This window comes from Salvelinus alpinus, chromosome 1 (assembly GCF_045679555.1).
Source record: "Salvelinus alpinus chromosome 1, SLU_Salpinus.1, whole genome shotgun sequence".
In the NCBI taxonomy this organism is placed as follows: domain Eukaryota; kingdom Metazoa; phylum Chordata; class Actinopteri; order Salmoniformes; family Salmonidae; genus Salvelinus; species Salvelinus alpinus.
Genome location: NC_092086.1, coordinates 120073166 through 120093140, shown reverse-complemented (window position 1 = coordinate 120093140; position 19975 = coordinate 120073166). Strand labels below are relative to the sequence as shown.

General features: G+C 43.3%; 1 protein-coding gene across 4 annotated transcripts; it reads left to right on the top strand.

The window, feature by feature from the left end:
• Window positions 1-1141: 1141 nt before the first annotated feature.
• hdhd2 (haloacid dehalogenase-like hydrolase domain containing 2) lies at window positions 1142-19090 on the top strand. Of its 4 annotated transcripts, none has more exons than XM_071343000.1 (7): window positions 1142-1223; window positions 2493-2612; window positions 2837-3045; window positions 3219-3303; window positions 15868-16084; window positions 18101-18164; window positions 18267-19090. In XM_071343000.1, exons 2-7 carry the CDS (start codon window positions 2512-2514, stop codon window positions 18368-18370), a joined length of 780 nt encoding a protein of 259 aa, XP_071199101.1. In that variant the 5' UTR covers window positions 1142-1223; window positions 2493-2511; the 3' UTR covers window positions 18371-19090. The 4 variants fall into 4 exon arrangements, with proteins under 4 accessions (XP_071199101.1, XP_071199084.1, XP_071199093.1 ...); XM_071342983.1 differs by having other exon boundaries at window positions 1171-1268; XM_071342992.1 differs by having other exon boundaries at window positions 1174-1282.
• The last annotated feature ends 885 nt before the right edge of the window (window positions 19091-19975 follow it).

The following is a 19975-nucleotide window of genomic DNA, read 5'->3' as shown; positions in this document are numbered from 1 at the left end:
TCATCAATATCCAGGCCAATACTACAGGATTTTACCGTATGGGGAGATTATGAGCCAATGTCCTTTAACATTTCACAGTTCACGAGGCTGATGTAAGTAGTCATTAACAGTGTCTATATAATGTTGTGGATTTGGTCTTATCCATTTTGTATCTTGCCTGGTTTCTACAGTTAATATAACCGTCATAATCTTGTAGATTTGTCCCTCTGAATCTGGCCAGGTCACGATCTATTTTCCTTATGAGGTCTAAGATCTCGGAAGTGACCCATTTCCTTGACCGCTGTTTGATTCGAATTTGTTTCATCGGAGCCAGAGTCAAGCTTGATCAACATCATCACAGTTTAGTACATGAGACCAATCCAAAATTCCAAGGACCTCTACAAAACAGTATTTTGAGTATTGTTTCATAGACCGTACCTTCATGTATATATTACCTGGCTCTAGTAGCATTTTGGATGTCTTACGGGTACAGTAGGTTACCATATGATCACTAAAACCAATATTTAAGACTCCTGACTGACAGATGTTCTCTTAGTCTGATACAATAATCAAATCCAAAGTTGATTTACTGTCAATACACACCCGGGTTGGTTCAACAATCAGTTGTTTGAGTCCAAATAAATGATTAAAGTCAGACAGGGCATTTACTAGTGTACTTCTCTGGGGTGATAACTGCACATTTGTATTAAAATCGCCAAGCAGAATACATTTTCTATAAGGAAATACATTGTGATCACAGCAATTCGATTCAAGTAGTTTATAGAAATGATTATGTTTAGGAGGCCGATAGCACACACCAACAAGTACAGGACGACATTCAGAAAGAAGTGTTTCTACCCATGCAACCTCAAGACCATCCATTTTCAGATCTGAACGAGGGTTAAAATGCACATCATTCCTAGTAAAAACACACACGCCGCCACCGTTTCGGTCAATACCATGAATGCTATAACCCGGTAGCTAATCTGTTTCATATAACCCTTTACATTATTAATGGATAATAGGAGAATCATCTTCCTCATTAGAAGATTATCATCAATAGTTGATATGTTATTGTTTTGTTATTATTATACAGAAATAATAAAACCCGAATGACAGCCTCTCGTTGACCAAACCTATTTGAAACAGGCAGTTTGACAGGCGGCTAAAAATTCCAGTCAACTCGAAGGACCGCAAAATAATAACGTCACAGATGTTTACGTTCTACAAGCGTTGGATGGAAGGTGCTGTGGCGAAACTTCATACCGTACTTAGCCTATGTTTTCCAAGTACTGTAGTTTTGGTATTTATTTACACACTACCTTATGTATCTTTCTTAAACATTACATTGATAGAAACTACGGCAACTCTCAAACAACACTTTAGTAGTAGCTAGCTAGGTCTTTCCCCAACAGGCTAACGTTAGTTATGTTTGCTAGTTAGCCTGTATCGTTGGTCTGCTTGCTCACCCTGTTGCAGCTCTGACTTCTCTTCCGCTTTCTCTTTAGATACGTTGGCAACCAGAATAAAGCCTACCGGTTGATTTAGCTACCTGATTTATTTATTTCCTAATTTTCTTAATTATACAGAGAACCTTTATCCAAATACGGCCTATGTACGATGATTATACACACCCCCCTCATCCCCATGTCTTCCTAGCATTACCCTGCCACCACTATGTTAGTTACACAAACCCCCTGCATGGAGCGCAAACTCAGCTGTGTAATCCCCTATTATTTAGAGATGTGGATTGTATATTGCTGTGTGTGTGTATGTATATATATACACACAGTGCTTTGTCCTGGTAGCAACACAGCCTCAGTATATTTAGCCCTGTTGTGTTAAATCCACTATGTTGGTGATGGATACAGTAAGAGCAGCACTAATATAATAACTACACTACCGTTCAAAGGTTTGGGGTCACTTAGAAATGTCATTGTTTTTTAAAGAAAATCAAAACATTTTGTCCATTAAAATAACATCAAATTGATCAGAAATTATGTGTTGACATTGTTAATGTTGTAAGTGACTATTGTAGCTGGAAATGGCATTTTTGTTTTTATTGAATATCTACATGGGTGTACAGAGGCCCATTATCAGCAACCATCACTCCTGTGTTCCAATGGCACGTTGTGTCAACGAATCCAAGTTTGTCATTGGGGCGGCAGGGTAGCCTAGTGGTTAGAGCATTGGACTAGTAACCGAAAGGCCGTCATTGAAAATAAGAATTTTTTCTTAACTGACTTGCCTAGTTAAATAAAGGTAAAATAAATAAAAAAATGTAAAAGGCTAATTGATCATTAGAAAACCCTTTTGCAATTATGTTAGCAGAGCTGAAAACTTGTTCTGATTAAAGAAGCAATAAAACTGGCCTTTAGACTAGTTGAGTATCTGGAGCATCAGCATTTGTGGGTTCGATTACTACAAATGCTGATGCTCCAGATACTCAACTAATTTTATAGGATCTCTATGTGCATGGATTTATCTCTATCACTAATGGTGTATGTATACAGTACATAGGTGCCTGGTATCATGGCGACCAGACGGGCTCTGAAGGCAGTGCTGATTGACCTGAGTGGAACCCTCCATGTAGAAGACACAGCTGTGCCTGGAGCACAGGAAGCCCTCAAAAGGTCAGTCTGCCCAGAGCCCTGTTATCCTTGTTATTCAGTACTCACCCAGCCACTTTCTCCTGAGCTGCTCACACAACCCTCTGGTTCCATCTGAAAGTAAGAAGTCACAAATACATCTAAGATTTGTTCTGCAGCATGCCTCAGTCCCCATATTCACCCAGTCCTCAATTCTGTGAGTTTCTTCTGAAGTCACACGGTCTCTATGTTTGTGATTTATACACTAGGTTACGTCAGTCCTCTGTAGCGGTAAAGTTTGTGACCAACACCACTAAGGAGTGTAAGAGGAACCTTGTGGAGCGTCTCCACAGTCTGAACTTTGACATCCAGGAGCAGGAGATCTTCACGTCCCTGACAGCAGCCAGGAGCCTCGTGGAGCAGAGACAACTACGCCCCCTACTGCTGGTGGAGGACAGTGCACTGGAGGACTTCTCAGGTGAGAGCCAGGGCTAGATGAGGCAGAGCAGATTGCAAACTAACTTACATTCAGAATGCATCCCAATGGAGCTGTATGGACCCGGGTCAAAAGCACTGTATAGGGCACATGTTGCCATTTGAGATGTGTAGTTTTAACTCTATAAAGCGTCTTCTATCCATGTTGTGCTGCAGGTATGGAGACATCCGAACCCAACGCTGTGGTGATAGGCTTAGCTCCAGACCACTTCAACTACCAGACGCTCAACAAGGCATTCAGGTAAATAGCTGAGTCAGTCCTCATACTGTAACCTCCCCTGTTATTGTAATGGTGAAAGGTTAGCATGTCTTGGGGCTTTGATCTTATCTAGATAACGTGTGAAATTAATGAGTCCGACGCTAAGGATATACTGCTTTGTCGAGACAAGGCCAAATCCCCGTCATCAGCATGAAGAAAAGACGGTGAAAAGGGGGAGGAGGGTGGGGTGCCTTGTAAGAATTTGCAGAGTAGGTAAACCACCACTACACTCAGTATTATTGGCCAACATGTAATCATTGTAAAAACACACTGGACAATCTACAATTAAGACTATCCTACGGGACGGGACGGGACGGGACCAACGGGACGTTAAACTGAAATATCTTACGTTCCACCGAGACTTTGCTGACCGACGACACAGATAATATAGAGCTGGCTGGTTTCTCCGTGCATCGGCAGGACAGAGCAGCTACGTCTGGTAAGACGAGGGGCGGGGGTGTGTATCTATTTGTCAATAACTGTTGGTGCGCGATATCTAATATTAAAGAAGTCTCACGGTTGAACACACCAATAGCGTCATTGCATTTTGGTACACTAGAATGACATTAATTTCCAATGAAACGCTGCGTTTGCCTTGCAGCATTGCGTTGCAGTGCGTTTCGGTGTGGTGCGTACGTTGGATTTATCGAACATATAAACACAAACTGTATGTGTAGACGACTTGACAGAAATGGCAGCAGAAGGTGAATTTTGGACTTTTGTTGCAGACATATCCAGATGATGCTGCGTACTATTTCGCACAATGATGTCGGTGTGTTAGAATTGCCTGAGGTAAAATACCTCATGATAAGCTGTAGACCAGACTATCTACCAAGAGAGTTATCATCTATATTATTGGTAGCCTTCTATTTACCACCACAAACCGATGCTGGCACTAAGACGGCACTCAAAGCTGTATAAAATCATATCAAACAAGAGAAATGCTCATCCAGAAGCGGCGCTCCTAGTGGCCGGGGACTTTAATGCAGGCGAACTGGGGATGCACAGATTTGACATTTTTGACCGATATCCAATATTTTCCTTGCCAAAAAAACAGATACCGATATTTAAAATTTTAGCGGCCTTTTAAGTATTCTAGTTCAGTTAAATAGTTGAAACACACACACTGACCAAAAAGTTATTTTGTTGGCATTTACGTATGTCCCCATTACCAGTAAAACATAATAAAACCCTTTTTCTTTCACTTACTTGCTGTGCTGTTTCGTTGTTCATTTGTTCAGTCGTTTCATTCTCAGCCAGGATTTCATCATACATGTCAAGCGGTGAAGTTTCAGCTCTGTCCGTGGCCTCTTCTGTCATGGGTCCTCTTCCTCGGTGTAACTGTGTCCGTTTCCATCCATTTCACGTAAACCCTGTTTCTTGTCTGCATCGAAGTAGCGATCCTTGTACCTAGCATCGAGCATGGTGGCGACACAGTAAAGAGGCTCAGAGAGAATGCCACCAAATCACTGGTGGCATGTCTGGTGGGATAAGTGTGTGTGTCAGAGCTGTGTGTAAGTTGACTATGCAAACAATTTGGGATTTTCAACACTTTGTTTCTTATAAAGAGAATAAATGATGCAGTCAGTCTCTCCTCAACTCTTAGCGAAGAGAGACTGGCTGCATAGTATTTATATCAGCCCTCTGATTACAATAAAGAGCAAAACGTGCCACTCTGTTCTGGGCCAGATGCAGCTTAACTATGTCTTCCCTTGCAACACTGGACCACATGGCTGGACAATAATCAAGATTAGACAAAACTAGAGCCTGCAGAACTTGCTTTTTGGAGTGTGGTGTCAAAAAAGCAGAGCATCTCTTTATTACGGCCAGACCTCTCCCCATCTTTACAACATTCTATATGTTTTGACCATGACAGTTTACAATCTAAGGTAACAGCAAGTAATTTAGTCTCCTAAACTTGTTCAACAGCCACGTCATTCATTACCAGATTCAGCTGAGGTCTCGATCTTAAGGAATGATTTGTACCAAATACAATGCTCTCAGTTTTAGAGATGTTCAGGACCAGTTTATTACTGGTCACCCATTACAAAACAGACTGCAACTCTTTGTTAAGGGTTTCAGTGACTTCATTAGCTGTGGTTGCTGATGCGTATATGGTTGAGTCATCAGCATACATGGACACACATGCTTTGTTTAATACCAGTGGCAGGTCATTGGTAAAAAAAAATGTAAACAGTAGAGGGCCTAGAGAGCTGCCCTGCGGTACACCACACTTTACATGTTTGACATTGGAGAAGCTTCCATTAAAGGAAATCCTTTGAGTTCTATTAGATAGATAGCTCTGAATCCACAATATGGCAGAGGTTGAAAAGCCATAACACATACGTTTTCTCAACAACAGGTTATGGTCAATAATATCAAAGACTGCGCTGAAATCTAACAATACAGCTCCCACAATCTTCTTATCAATTTCTTTCAACCAATCATCAGTCATTTGTGTCAATGCAGTACATGTTGAGTGCCCTTCTCTATAAGCATGCTGAAAGTCTGTTGTTAATTTGTTTACAGAGAAATGGCATTGTATTTGGTCAAACACAATTTTTCCCCAACAGTTTTCTAAGAGCTAGCAGCAAGCTGATAGGTCTGCTGTTAGAACCAGTAGGCCCCTTTACCACTCTTGGGTAGCGGAATGACATTGGCTTCCCTCCAGGCCTGAGGACAAACACTTTCCTCTAACTCAGATTAAAGATATGACAGATAGGAGTGGCTATAGAGTCAGCTACCATCCTCAGTAACTTTCCATCTAAGTTGTCAATGCCAGGAGGTTAGTCATTATTGATTGTTAACAATAATTGGTCCACCTCTCCCACACTAACTTTACAAAATTCTAACTTACAATGCTTTTGTTTCATTAGTTTTTTATGCATGAATACAATTGCTCGCTGTTCATTGTTGGCATTTCCTAAGTTTGCCCACTTTGCCATACATTTTTTAAATTCCTCATCAATCCATGGAGCCTTAACAGTCAATTTCTTAACAATTACATGTTTATCAATAATTGGAAGAAGCAATTTCATAAATTCATCAAATGCAGCGTCTGGATGCTCCTCATTAATCACATCAGACCAACAAATATTTTTAACATCCACATAAGAGTCACAGAAAAATCTTTTGTATGATCTCTTATACACTATTTTAGGCCCAGCTGTTGGAACTTTGGCTTTCCTGGATATAGCCACTATATTGTGATCACTGTGTACTGGGTACGGATACAGCTTCAGAACACATTTCTACAGTATTAGTAAAAATGTGATCGATACATGTGTATAATCTTGTTCCTGTAGTGTTATTTCCTGACGTTCCTGAAGTTTACATACACTTTGGTTGGAGTCATTTAAACTCGTTTTTCAGCCACTCCACACCTTTCTTGTTAACTAACTATAGTTTTGGCAAGTCGGTTAGGACATTTACTTTGTGTATGACACAAGTCATTTTTCCAACAATTGTTTAAAAAGAGATTATTTCACTTATAATTCACTGTATCACAATTCCAGTGGGTCAGAAGTTTACATACACTAAGTTGACTGTGGCTTTAAACAGCTTGGAAAACTCCAGAAAATCCACAGGTACACCTCCAATTAGCCTATCAGAAGCTTCTAAAGCCATGACATCATTTGAGTCAATTGGAGGTGTACCTGTGGATGTATTTCAAGGCCTACCTTCAAACTCATTGCCTCTTTGCTTGACATCGTGGGAAAATCAAAAGAAATCAGCCAAGACCTCAGAAAAAAAATTGTAGACCTCCTCAAGTCTGGTTCATCCTTGGAAGCAATTTCCAAATGCCTGAAGGTTCCACGTTCATCTGTACAAACAATAGTACGGAAGTATAAACACCATGGGACCACGCAGCCGTCATACCGCTCAGGAAGGAGACGAGTTCTGTCTCCTGGAGATTAACGTACTTTGGTGCGAAAGGTGCAAATCAATCCCAGAACAACAGCAAAGGACCTTGTGAAGATGCTGGAGGAAACAGGTACAAAAGTATCTATATCCACAGTAAAACGAGTCCTATATCGACATAACCTGAAAGGCTGCTCAGCAAGGAAGAAGCCACTGCTCCAAATCCACCATAAAATAGCCACACCACGGTTTGCAACTGCACACGGGGACAAATATCGTACTTTTTGGAGAAATGTCCTCTGGTCTGATAAAACAAAAATAGAACTGTTCGGCCATAATAACCATCGTTATGTTTGGAAGAAAAAGGTGGGAGGCTTGTAAGCCGAAGAACACCATCCCAGCTGTGAAGCACGGGGGTGGCAGCATCATGTTGTGGGGGTGCTTTGCTGCAGGAGGGACTGGTGCACTTCACAAAATAGATGGCATCATGAGGTGGGGAAATTATGTGGATATATTGAAGCAACATCTCAAGACATCAGTCAGGAAGTTAATGCTTGGTCGCAAATGGGTCTTCCAAATAGACAATGACCCCAAGCATACTTCCAAAGTTGTGGCAAAATGGCTTAAGGACAACAAAGTCAAGGTATTGGAGTGGACATCATAAAGCCCTGACCTCAATCCTATAGAATTATTTTGGCAGAACTGAAAAAGCGTGTGCGAGCAAGGAGGCCTACAATCCTGACTCAGTTACACCAGCTCTGTCAGGAGGAATGGGCCAAAATTCACCCAACATTGTAGGAAGCTTGTGGAAGGCTACCCAAAACATTTGACCCAAGTTAAACAATTTAAAGGCAATGCTACCAAATACTAATTGAGTGTATGTAACCTTCTGACCCACTGGGAATGTGATGGAAGAAATAAAAGCTGAAATATTTCATTCTCTACTATTATTCTGACATTTCACATTCTTAAAATAAGGTGGTGATCTTAACTGACCTAAGACAGGGAATCTTTACTCGGATTAAATGTCAGGAATGGTAAAAAGTGCATTTAAATGTATTTGGCTAAGGTGTATGTAAACTTCCGACTTCAACTGTATATATTTTTTTAATAATCCCAGCCCCCGTCCCCGCAGGAGGTCTTTTGCCTTTAGGTGGCCGTCATTGTAAATAAGAATTTGTTCTTAACTGACTTGCCTTGTTAAATAAATAAAAAACAACTAAAAATCAATTGGTGCGTGTGCGCTGCGGGGTTGAAGCTACGAACCCATTGGCTTGGCTCTCTCATCCCTTCCAGGCTTCTGGGAGGGAGGGTGGACAATGAGCCTGTCATAGCGGATGTAAGCAACGTCCCCACGTGCTCTGGCAGTTTTCATAGCTGGGATTAGTTCTTTCCTCTTCTGGAGCAGAGCTTCAGGATAGTCCTCGTTGAGGAAGATATACGTTCCTCTCAAGTTCTTGGTTCTTTCAAGAACAGCTACCTTGTCCTTGAACCTCAGGATCCTGACACCTATCGGCCTGGGCCTATCACCTCAATCTTCCTGTGGTCCATCTTCAATTTCTCAGAGATCATTTCCCTCACTTTGTCTCATGTGGAGGTCCTGCAATTCCGTCTACAACCATGTTGTTCCGTCTTGATTGTCCCTCGAGGGTCTGATTTATCTGTCATTGTTATCATGGATTCACACACAGAACTGATGTCCTCTCAATGACTTACAGATCGCTGTCATCATGCCGTTCTCCTGTTTCAACTCATCGAGCTGACCCTGGGAGAACTGCAAACTGTTCTTCAGGTCCTGGACCTCTCTGGACAGGTCGTCCATTCTTTTATTAGTAGAATCCACCAGTATTTGGACAAAATACTTTAAGCTATTTTCTTGTTGTAACAACTGCTTGTCTCTTTTTGTTCATTTTAAAAGATCCTTCACGTGTGATAGAGAGACACCACTGTCCTCAATGGTACTCCCGCCGGCTTTGATCTTTGTCATAGTAGCTAGCAACGTATGTTAGGCTGTTACTCCTCGCAGTTACAGACAGGGCAGGTCACAGGGAAGATGGAAAACAACAAACAGCAGGGATCTAGACAGCCATAAACCCGGGACAATCCACTGTCCCAGCCACAATGGCTAACCGCATCACGGGCTCCTGAAAACCCAGCTAGCTTGATATGTAGCTAGCTAGCAGCTAGGCTAGCTCTGACGCCAAATAGCTCCTCAGACCCGTCCTTGGTCGGCAGGATCACTGGAAAGAGACAAGCAGTCCCAGCAACTGATGCCAACTGCTTCGCGGTATCCATACTAAGAAGCTAGCTAGCTACCAAGAACTTTACAAAACACTTTCAAACAAAGGTATATTTTATGGGTGCTTTAAATATTGACTGGCTTCCATCAAGCTGCCCACTCAAGAAAATGCTTCAAACTGTAACCAGTGCCTGCAACCTGGTTCAGGTTATCAGTCAACCTACCAGGGTAGTTACAAACAGCACAGGAATGCAATACTAATGCTGTAGAAATGTGCTTGAAAGCAGTATGCAGATTCATTCGATTTAGTGATCACGATATAGTAGCCATATCTAGGATAACCAAAGGCTGGGTCTAATGTAGTGTATAAGAGGTAATAGGATAAATTTGTAGTGATTCCTATGTGGTTGATGTAAAGAATTTGTTGGTCCGTGGTGTGTAATGAGGAGCAAACAGACGTGGCACTTGACACATTTATGAAATTGCTTATCCCAGTTACTAATAAGCACGCACCCATTAAGAAAATGACTGTAAAAACTGTTAAATCCCCTTGGATTGATGAGGAATCAAAAAAATTGTATGGTTGAGAGGGATGAGGCAAAAAGAATGGCATAATAATATAAGTAATAAAATAAGACTGGCTGCACAACCGATTGGCAAACGTATTGCAAATTAAGAAATCATGTGACTAAACTGTAATAAAAGAAGAAACTACACTGTAAAACAAAGATAAATGACAAAGAATGATAGTAAACAGCTTTGGAGTGATTTTATTATATTTTATAATTTTAGTCATCAGAAAACCCACTGATATTGTTAACTGCTTCCATTATTTTTCCAACAACACATCCAAGTATATCTGAAAAAATTATAAAAGACGAATTGTAATTTTGAATTCCGTAAAGTGAGTGTGGAAGAGGAGAAAGAATTATTGTTGTCTATCAACAATGACAAGCCACCGGGGTCTGACAACTTGAATGGAAAATTACTGAGGATAATAGCAGACAATATTGCCACTCATATTTGCCACATTTTCAATTTAAGCCTACTAGAGAGCGTGTACCCTCAGGCTTGGAGGGAAGCTAAAGTCATTCCACTACCCAAGAATAGTAAAGCCCCCTTTACTGGCTCAAATAGCCGACCAACCAGCCTGTTACCAACCCTTAGTAAAGTTTTGAAAATGTTTTTTGATTAGATACAATGCTATTTTACAGTAAACAAACTCTTAGCACGATTATAGGGAAGGACATTCAACAAGCACAGGACTTACACAAATGACTGATGATTGGCTGAGAGAAATTTATGATAAAAAGATTGGGGGGGGGCTGTTTTGTTAGACTTCAGGGCGGCTTTTTACATAGTCTGCTGCTGGAAAAACGTATCTGTTAGAGCTTTACACCCCCTGCTATATTGTGGATAAAGAGTTACCTGTCTAACAGAACACAGAGGGTGTTCTTTAATGGAAGCCTATCAAATATAATTCCGTTAGAATCAGGAATTCCCCAGGGCAGCTGTCTAGGTCCCTTACTTTTTGAGTAAAGCCAGTGTGTCTATGTATGTGGATATCTCAACACTATACACGTCAGCTACTGCAGCGACTGAAAGGACTGCAACGCTGAACAAAGAGCTGCACTTTGTTTCAGAATGTGTGGCAAGGAAGAAGTTAGTCCTAAATATATATATTTTTTTATTAAAAAGTGTTGTATTTGGGACACATCATTGACTAAACCCTAAACCTCAACTAAATCTTGTAATAAATAATGTGTAAATTGAGCAAGTTGAGGTGACTAAACTGCTTGGAGTAACACTAGACTGTAAACTGTCATGGTCAAAACATATTGATGCAGCAGTAGCTAAGACGGGGAGAAGTCTGTCCATAATAATGTGCTGCTCTGCCTTCTTAACAACACTATCAACAAGGCAGGTCCTACAGGCCCTAGTTTCTACCTTCTTAACAACACTATCAACAAGGCAGGTCCTACAGGCCCTAGTTTCTACCTTCTTAACAACACTATCAACAAGGCAGGTCCTACAGGCCCTAGTTTCTACCTTCTTAACAACACTATCAACAAGGCAGGTCCTACAGGCCCTAGTTTCTACCTTCTTAACAACACTATCAACAAGGCAGGTCCTACAGGCCCTAGTTTCTACCTTCTTAACAACACTATCAACAAGGCAGGTCCTACAGGCCCTAGTCTCTACCTTCTTAACAACACTATCAACAAGACAGGTCCTACAGGCCCTAGTCTCTACCTTCTTAACAACACTATCAACAAGGCAGGTCCTACAGGCCCTAGTTTCTACCTTCTTAACAACACTATCAACAAGGCAGGTCCTACAGGCCCTAGTCTCTACCTTCTTAACAACACTATCAACAAGACAGGTCCTACAGGCCCTAGTTTCTACCTTCTTAACAACACTATCAACAAGGCAGGTCCTACAGGCCCTAGTCTCTACCTTCTTAACAACACTATCAACAAGACAGGTCCTACAGGCCCTAGTTTCTACCTTCTTAACAACACTATCAACAAGGCAGGTCCTACAGGCCCTAGTCTCTACCTTCTTAACATCACTATCAACAAGACAGGTCCTACAGGCCCTAGTTTCTACCTTCTTAACAACACTATCAACAAGACAGGTCCTACAGGCCCTAGTTTCTACCTTCTTAACAACACTATCAACAAGGCAGGTCCTACAGGCCCTAGTCTCTACCTTCTTAACAACACTATCAACAAGACAGGTCCTACAGGCCCTAGTTTCTACCTTCTTAACAACACTATCAACAAGACAGGTCCTACAAGCCCTAGTTTCTACCTTCTTAACAACACTATCAACAAGGCAGGTCCTACAGGCCCTAGTCTCTACCTTCTTAACAACACTATCAACAAGACAGGTCCTACAGGCCCTAGTTTCTACCTTCTTAACAACACTATCAACAAGGCAGGTCCTACAGGCCCTAGTCTCTACCTTCTTAACATCACTATCAACAAGGCAGGTCCTACAGGCCCTAGTCTCTACCTTCTTAACAACACTATCAACAAGGCAGGTCCTACAGGCCCTAGTTTTTACCTTCTTAACAACACTATCAACAAGGCAGGTCCTACAGGCCCTAGTCTCTACCTTCTTAACAACACTATCAACAAGGCAGGTCCTACAGGCCCTAGTCTCTACCTTCTTAACAACACTATCAACAAGACAGGTCCTACAGGCCCTAGTCTCTACCTTCTTAACAACACTATCAACAAGGCAGGTCCTACAGGCCCTAGTCTCTACCTTCTTAACAACACTATCAACAAGGCAGGTCCTACAGGCCCTAGTCTCTACCTTCTTAACAACACTATCAACAAGGCAGGTCCTACAGGCCCTAGTCTCTACCTTCTTAACAACACTATCAACAAGGCAGGTCCTACAGGCCCTAGTTTCTACCTTCTTAACAACACTATCAACAAGGCAGGTCCTACAGGCCCTAGTCTCTACCTTCTTAACATCACTATCAACAAGGCAGGTCCTACAGGCCCTAGTTTCTACCTTCTTAACAACACTATCAACAAGGCAGGTCCTACAGGCCCTAGTTTCTACCTTCTTAACAACACTATCAACAAGGCAGGTCCTACAGGCCCTAGTCTCTACCTTCTTAACATCACTATCAACAAGGCAGGTCCTACAGGCCCTAGTCTCTACCTTCTTAACAACACTATCAACAAGGCAGGTCCTACAGGCCCTAGTTTTTACCTTCTTAACAACACTATCAACAAGGCAGGTCCTACAGGCCCTAGTCTCTACCTTCTTAACAACACTATCAACAAGGCAGGTCCTACAGGCCCTAGTCTCTACCTTCTTAACAACACTATCAACAAGACAGGTCCTACAGGCCCTAGTCTCTACCTTCTTAACAACACTATCAACAAGGCAGGTCCTACAGGCCCTAGTCTCTACCTTCTTAACAACACTATCAACAAGGCAGGTCCTACAGGCCCTAGTCTCTACCTTCTTAACAACACTATCAACAAGGCAGGTCCTACAGGCCCTAGTCTCTACCTTCTTAACAACACTATCAACAAGGCAGGTCCTACAGGCCCTAGTTTCTACCTTCTTAACAACACTATCAACAAGGCAGGTCCTACAGGCCCTAGTCTCTACCTTCTTAACATCACTATCAACAAGGCAGGTCCTACAGGCCCTAGTTTCTACCTTCTTAACAACACTATCAACAAGGCAGGTCCTACAGGCCCTAGTCTCTACCTTCTTAACATCACTATCAACAAGGCAGGTCCTACAGGCCCTAGTCTCTACCTTCTTAACAACACTATCAACAAGGCAGGTCCTACAGGCCCTAGTTTCTACCTTCTTAACAACACTATCAACAAGGCAGGTCCTACAGGCCCTAGTCTCTACCTTCTTAACAACACTATCAACAAGGCAGGTCCTACAGGCCCTAGTCTCTACCTTCTTAACAACACTATCAACAAGACAGGTCCTACAGGCCCTAGTTTCTACCTTCTTAACAACACTATCAACAAGGCAGGTCCTACAGGCCCTAGTCTCTACCTTCTTAACAACACTATCAACAAGGCAGGTCCTACAGGCCCTAGTCTCTACCTTCTTAACAACACTATCAACAAGGCAGGTCCTACAGGCCCTAGTTTCTACCTTCTTAACAACACTATCAACAAGGCAGGTCCTACAGGCCCTAGTCTCTACCTTCTTAACAACACTATCAACAAGGCAGGTTCTACAGGCCCTAGTTTCTACCTTCTTACAGGCCCTAGTTTTCTACCTTCTTAACAACACTATCAACAAGGCAGGTCCTACAGGCCCTAGTCTCTACCTTCTTAACAACACTATCAACAAGGCAGGTCCTACAGACCCTAGGTTTGTCGCACCTGGACTACTGTTCAGTCATGTGGTAAGGTGCTTCAAAGAGGGACTTGGGAAAATTGCAATTGTGTCAGAACAGGGCAGACACCCATGCATACGCCACAAGACATGCCACCAGAGGTCTCTTCACAGTCCAGAACAGACTATGGGAGGCACACAGTACTACATAGAGCCATGACTACATGGAACTCTATTCCACATCAAGTAACTGATGCAGCAGTAGAATCAGATTTAAAAAGCAGGTAAAAATACACCTTATGGAACAGCGGGGACTGTGAAGCAACACACACATAGGCACATACACACTCATGATAACATACACACGTACACATGGATTTTATGTTGTAGATATGTGTTAGTGGAGTATGTGTCTGAGGGCACACAGTGTGTTGTGAATTCTGTAATGAATGTATTGTAATGTTTTTAAAATTGTATAACTGCCTTCATTTTCCCGGACCCCAGGAAGAGTAGTTGCTGCCTTGGAAGGAACTAATGTGGATCCATAATAAACCCCAGGAAGAGTAGCTGCTGCCTTGGCAGGAACTAATGGGGATCCATAATAAACCCCAGGAAGAGTAGCTGCTGCCTTGGCAGGAACTAATGGGGATCCATAATAAACCCCAGGAAGAGTAGCTGCTGCCTTGGCAGGAACTAATGGGGATCCATAATAAACCCCAGGAAGAGTAGCTGCTGCCTTGGCAGGAACTAATGTGGATCCATAATAAACCCCAGGAAGAGTAACTGCTGCCTTGGCAGGAACTAATGTGGATCCATAATAAACCCCAGGAAGAGTAGCTGCTGCCTCGGCAGGAACTAATGGGGATCCATAATAAACCCCAGGAAGAGTAGCTGCTGCCTTGGCAGGAACTAATGGGGATCCATAATAAACCCCAGGAAGAGTAGCTGCTGCCTTGGCAGGAACTAATGGGGATCCATAATAAACCCCAGGAAGAGTAGCTGCTGCCTTGGCAGGAACTAATGGGGATCCATAATAAACCCCAGGAAGAGTAGCTGCTGCCTTGGAAGGAACTAATGGGGATCCATAATAAATACAGATCTTTGATCATCTAAATTTCTCACTCATTCAGGATTATCCGTAGTCATGGTAGCATCCACATTAATGTAGAAATGTTTCGAAATATATTATATTTTTATTTACAATAAAAGTGACTCAAATGACAATACATGCTTTATTCACCGTTTAATTTCTATTGGGCACAAAATAATCTGAAACACAACCAAACGAACTGCAAATGCATCCAACACGTTTGTGCAAGTTCAGTCACCAGCTTGGTGTAGTCACTGCGTGCTATGAATATGGGACCAAATACTAAACTTGTTACTACTTTATTCAAAAAGAATCTCTACAGGGGTCAATCATTTTTTACTCCTTGTTTGAGCTCCGTATTTGATCTGTTTTATACAGTCATCATGGGTGTTCATCATTTCAGACACCACTGTATATCTCAATGTATTGCTTTAAATGCATTTTCTTGTATGTGCTACTGCAGTGAGCCTTCAGCTGCCTTGGGACACATCAAATACAACTCTTTCCCTCTATCTACCAGGCTGGTTCTAGACGGGGCCCCCCTCATCGCCATCCATAAGGCCAGGTATTATAAGAGGAAGGATGGTCTGGCGTTGGGCCCCGGACCCTTTGTGACAGCGTTAGAGTACGCTACAGACTGTCAGGCCACCGTTGTGGGGAAGCCTGAGGGGACATTCTTCCTGGAGGCTCTGAGGGACATTGGCTGTTGTCCTGAAGAGGCCATCATGATCGGAGACGTGAGTCACACTGGAGGACTCCCACATAGTACCCTATTCTGTGGTGGTGACCACAGACCACTTCTCAGTTCCTATGCTTCCTGGCTGATGTTTTGGTCACTTTTGAATGCTGGCGGTGCTTTCACTCTAGTGGTAGCATGAGACGGAGTTTACAACGGAGTTTACAACCCACACAAGTGGCTCAGGTAGTGCAGCTCATCCAGGATGGCACATCAATGCGAGCTGTGGCAAAAAGGTTTGCTGTGTCTGTCAGCGTAGTGTCCAGAGCATGGAGGCGCTACCAGGAGACAGGCCAGTACATCAGGAGACGTGGAGGAGGCCGTAGGAGGGCAACAACCCAGCAGCAGGACCGCTACCTCCGCCTTTGTGCAAGGAGGAGCACTGCCAGAGCCCTGCAAAATGACCTCCAGCAGGCCACAAATGTGCATGTGTCAGCATATGGTCTCACAAGGGCTCTGAGGATCTCATCTCGGTACCTAATGGCAGTCAGGCTACCTCTGGCGAGCACATGGAGGGCTGTGCGACCCCAAAAAGCAATGCCACCCCACACCATGACTGACCCACCGCCAAACCGGTCATGCTGGAGGATGTTGCAGGCAGCAGAACGTTCTCCAAACATCAGCCAGGAAGCATAGGAACTGAGAAGTGGTCTGTGGTCACCACCTACAGAACCACTCCTTTATTGGGGGTGTCTTGCTAATTGCCTATAATTTCCACCTTTTGTCTATTCCATTTGCACAACAGCATGTGAAATTTATTGTCAATCAGTGTTGCTTCCTAAGTGGACAGTTTGATTTCACAGAAGTGTGATTGACTTGGAGTTACATTGTGTTGTTTAAGTGTTCCCTTTATTTTTTTGAGCAGTGTATATACACACACACACACACAGTGGCAAGAAAAAGTATGTGAACCCTCGCCAATTGAAGCTCAACAGAAGTTGGGTGATGCAACAGGACAACGACCCAAAACACAAGTAAATCAACAACAGAATGGCTTCAACAGAATAAAATATGCCTTCTGGAGTAGAGGTCGACCGATTATGATTTTTCAACGCCGATACCGATTATTGGAGGACCAAAAAAAGCCGATACCGATTAATCGGACGATTTTTAATAATAATAATAATGACAATTACAACAATACTGAATGAACACTTTTATTTTAACTTAATATAATACATCAATAAAATCTATTTAGTCTCAAATAAATAATGAAACATGTTCAATTTGGTTTAAATAATGCAAAAACACAGTGTTGGAGAAGAAAGTAAAAGTGCAATATGTGCCATGTAAGAAAGCTAACGTTTCAGTTCCTTGCTCAGAACATGAGAACATATTAAAGCTGGTGATTCATTTTAAATTGAGTCTTCAATATTCCCAGGTAAGAAGTTTTAGGTTGTAGTTATTATAGGAATTATAGGACTATTTCTCTCTCTACCATTTGTATTTCATATACCTTTGACTATTGGATGTTCTTATAGGCACTTTAGTATTGCCAGCCTAATCTCGGGAGTTGATAGGCTTGAATTCATAAACAGCGCAATGCTTGAAGAGCTGCTGGCAAACGCAGGAAAGTGCTGCTCCTCTAGTCCCACTCGTGGAGTGCAATGTAATCGGCGTCCAAAAATGCTGATTACCGATTGTTATGAAAACTTGAAATTGTCCCTAATTAATCGGCCATGCCTCTATTCTGGAGTGGCCCAGTCAGAGTCCTGACCTCAACCCCATTGAGATGCTGTGGCATGACATCAAGAGACCGGTTCACACCAGACATCCCAAGAATATTGCTGAACTGAAACCGTTTTGTAAAGAGGAATGGTCCAAAATTCCTCCTGACCGTTTTGCAGGTCTGATCCACAACTACAGAAAACATTTGGTTGAGGTTATTGCTGCCACTGTATGGGGGATTGGAAATGATGCAGACATTACATTGATAGAAGCCACAATCTAACTGCAATATTACATCTAACCTCAATCTGTTTAACAGTATTGTTCAATATCTACCCCCCCCTTACAGGACGCCAGAGATGACGTGGGAGGGGCTCAAAACATTGGCATGCTGGGAATTGTAGTCAGAACCGGTAAGAGACATGACATCGCTTCATAACTCAAAGAAAACCTCTATAAAAGCATTCTAAAAACAACTCATGCCAATCATTTCTATTGATTCATGTCTTCTATAGGTAAATACAGAGTGGGAGATGAGGGTAAAATTAACCCTCCACCATACCTGACCTGTGACAGCTTCACTCAAGCTGTGGACCACATCCTCCAACACATCCTTTAACTATGGCTCTCTCATCACTATTAGATCATTTAGACATGGGTATATCTCATCATGTTGCAGTCCCACACCAGACTGTAACGCCTCCTCTAGTCCCACACCAGACTGTAACGCCTCCTCTAGTCCCACACCAGACTGTAACGCCTCCTCTAGTCCCACACCAGACTGTAACGCCTCCTCTAGTCCCACACCAGACTGTAACGCCTCCTCTAGTCCCACACCAGACTGTAACGCCTCCTCTAGTCCCACACCAGACTGTAACGCCTCCTCTAGTCCCACACCAGACTGTAACGCCTCCTCTAATCCCAAACCAGACTGTAACGCCTCCTCTAGTCCCACACCAGACTGTAACGCCTCCTCTAGTCCCACACCAGACTGTAACGCCTCCTCTAGTCCCACACCAGACTGTAACGCCTCCTCTAGTCCCACACCAGACTGTAACGCCTCCTCTAGTCCCACACCAGACTGTAACGCCTCCTCTAGTCCCACACCAGACTGTAACGCCTCCTCTAGTCCCACACCAGACTGTAACGCCTCCTCTAGTCCCACACCAGACTGTAACGCCTCCTCTAGTCCCACACCAGACTGTAACGCCTCCTCTAGTCCCACACCAGACTGTAACGCCTCCTCTAACATCTCACACTCCATCGAACTATGGCTGCTGTGTTCCTCATCTAACTGGGGGTAGTGTTAGGGGTAGTGTTGGGGGTAGTGTTAGGGGTAGTGTTAGGGGTAGTGTTAGGGGTAGTGTTGGGGGTAGTGTTGGGGGTAGTGTTGGGGGTAGTGTTAGGGGTAGTGTTAGGGGGTAGTGTTAGGGGTAGTGTTAGGGGTAGTGTTAGGGGTAGTGTTAGGGGGTAGTGTTAGGGGGTAGTGTTAGGGGTAGTGTTAGGGGGTAGTGTTAGGGGGTAGTGTTAGGGGTAGTGTTAGGTGTCTGTGTTCCTCATCTAACTGGGGTTAGTGTTAGGGGTAGTGTTAGGTGTCTGTGTTCCTCATCTAACTGGGGTTAGTGTTAGGGGTAGTGTTAGGTGTCTGTGTTCCTCATCTAACTGGGGTTAGTGTTAGGGGTAGTGTTAGGGGTCAGTGTTAGGGGTCAGTGTTAGGGGTAGTGTTAGTGTTAGGGGTCAGGGTTAGTCGTCTACTGGGGGTAGTGTTGGGGGTCAGTGTTGGGGGTAGTGATTGGGGGTAGTGTTAGGGGTCAGTGTTAGGGGGTAGTGTTAGGGGTAGTGTTAGGGGTAGTGTTAGGGGGTAGTGTTAGGGGTAGTGTTAGGGGGTAGTGTTAGGGGTAGTGTTAGGGGGTAGTGTTAGGGGGTAGTGTTAGGGGGTAGTGTTAGGGGGTAGTGTTAGGGGTAGTGTTAGGGGTAGTGTTAGGGGTAGGGTTAGGGGTAGGGTTAGGGGTAGTGTTAGGGGTAGTGTTAGGGGTAGTGTTAGGGGTAGTGTTAGGGGGTAGTGTTAGGGGTAGTGTTAGGGGTAGTGTTAGGGGGTAGTGTTAGGGGGTAGTGTTAGGGGGTAGTGTTAGGGGTAGTGTTAGGGGTAGTGTTAGGGGGTAGTGTTAGGGGTAGTGTTAGGGGGTAGTGTTAGGGGTAGTGTTAGGGGTAGTGTTAGGGGGTA

Coding starts and splice junctions, on each gene's coding strand:
- hdhd2 (XM_071343000.1), top strand. CDS start 2,512: ATGGCGACCAGACGGGCTCTGAAGGCAGTGCTGATTGACCTGAGTGGA. Junction 3,304..15,867: donor ACGCTCAACAAGGCATTCAG/GTAAATAGCTGA, acceptor TCTATCTACCAG/GCTGGTTCTAGACGGGGCCC. Junction 18,165..18,266: donor GGGAATTGTAGTCAGAACCG/GTAAGAGACATG, acceptor TGTCTTCTATAG/GTAAATACAGAGTGGGAGAT.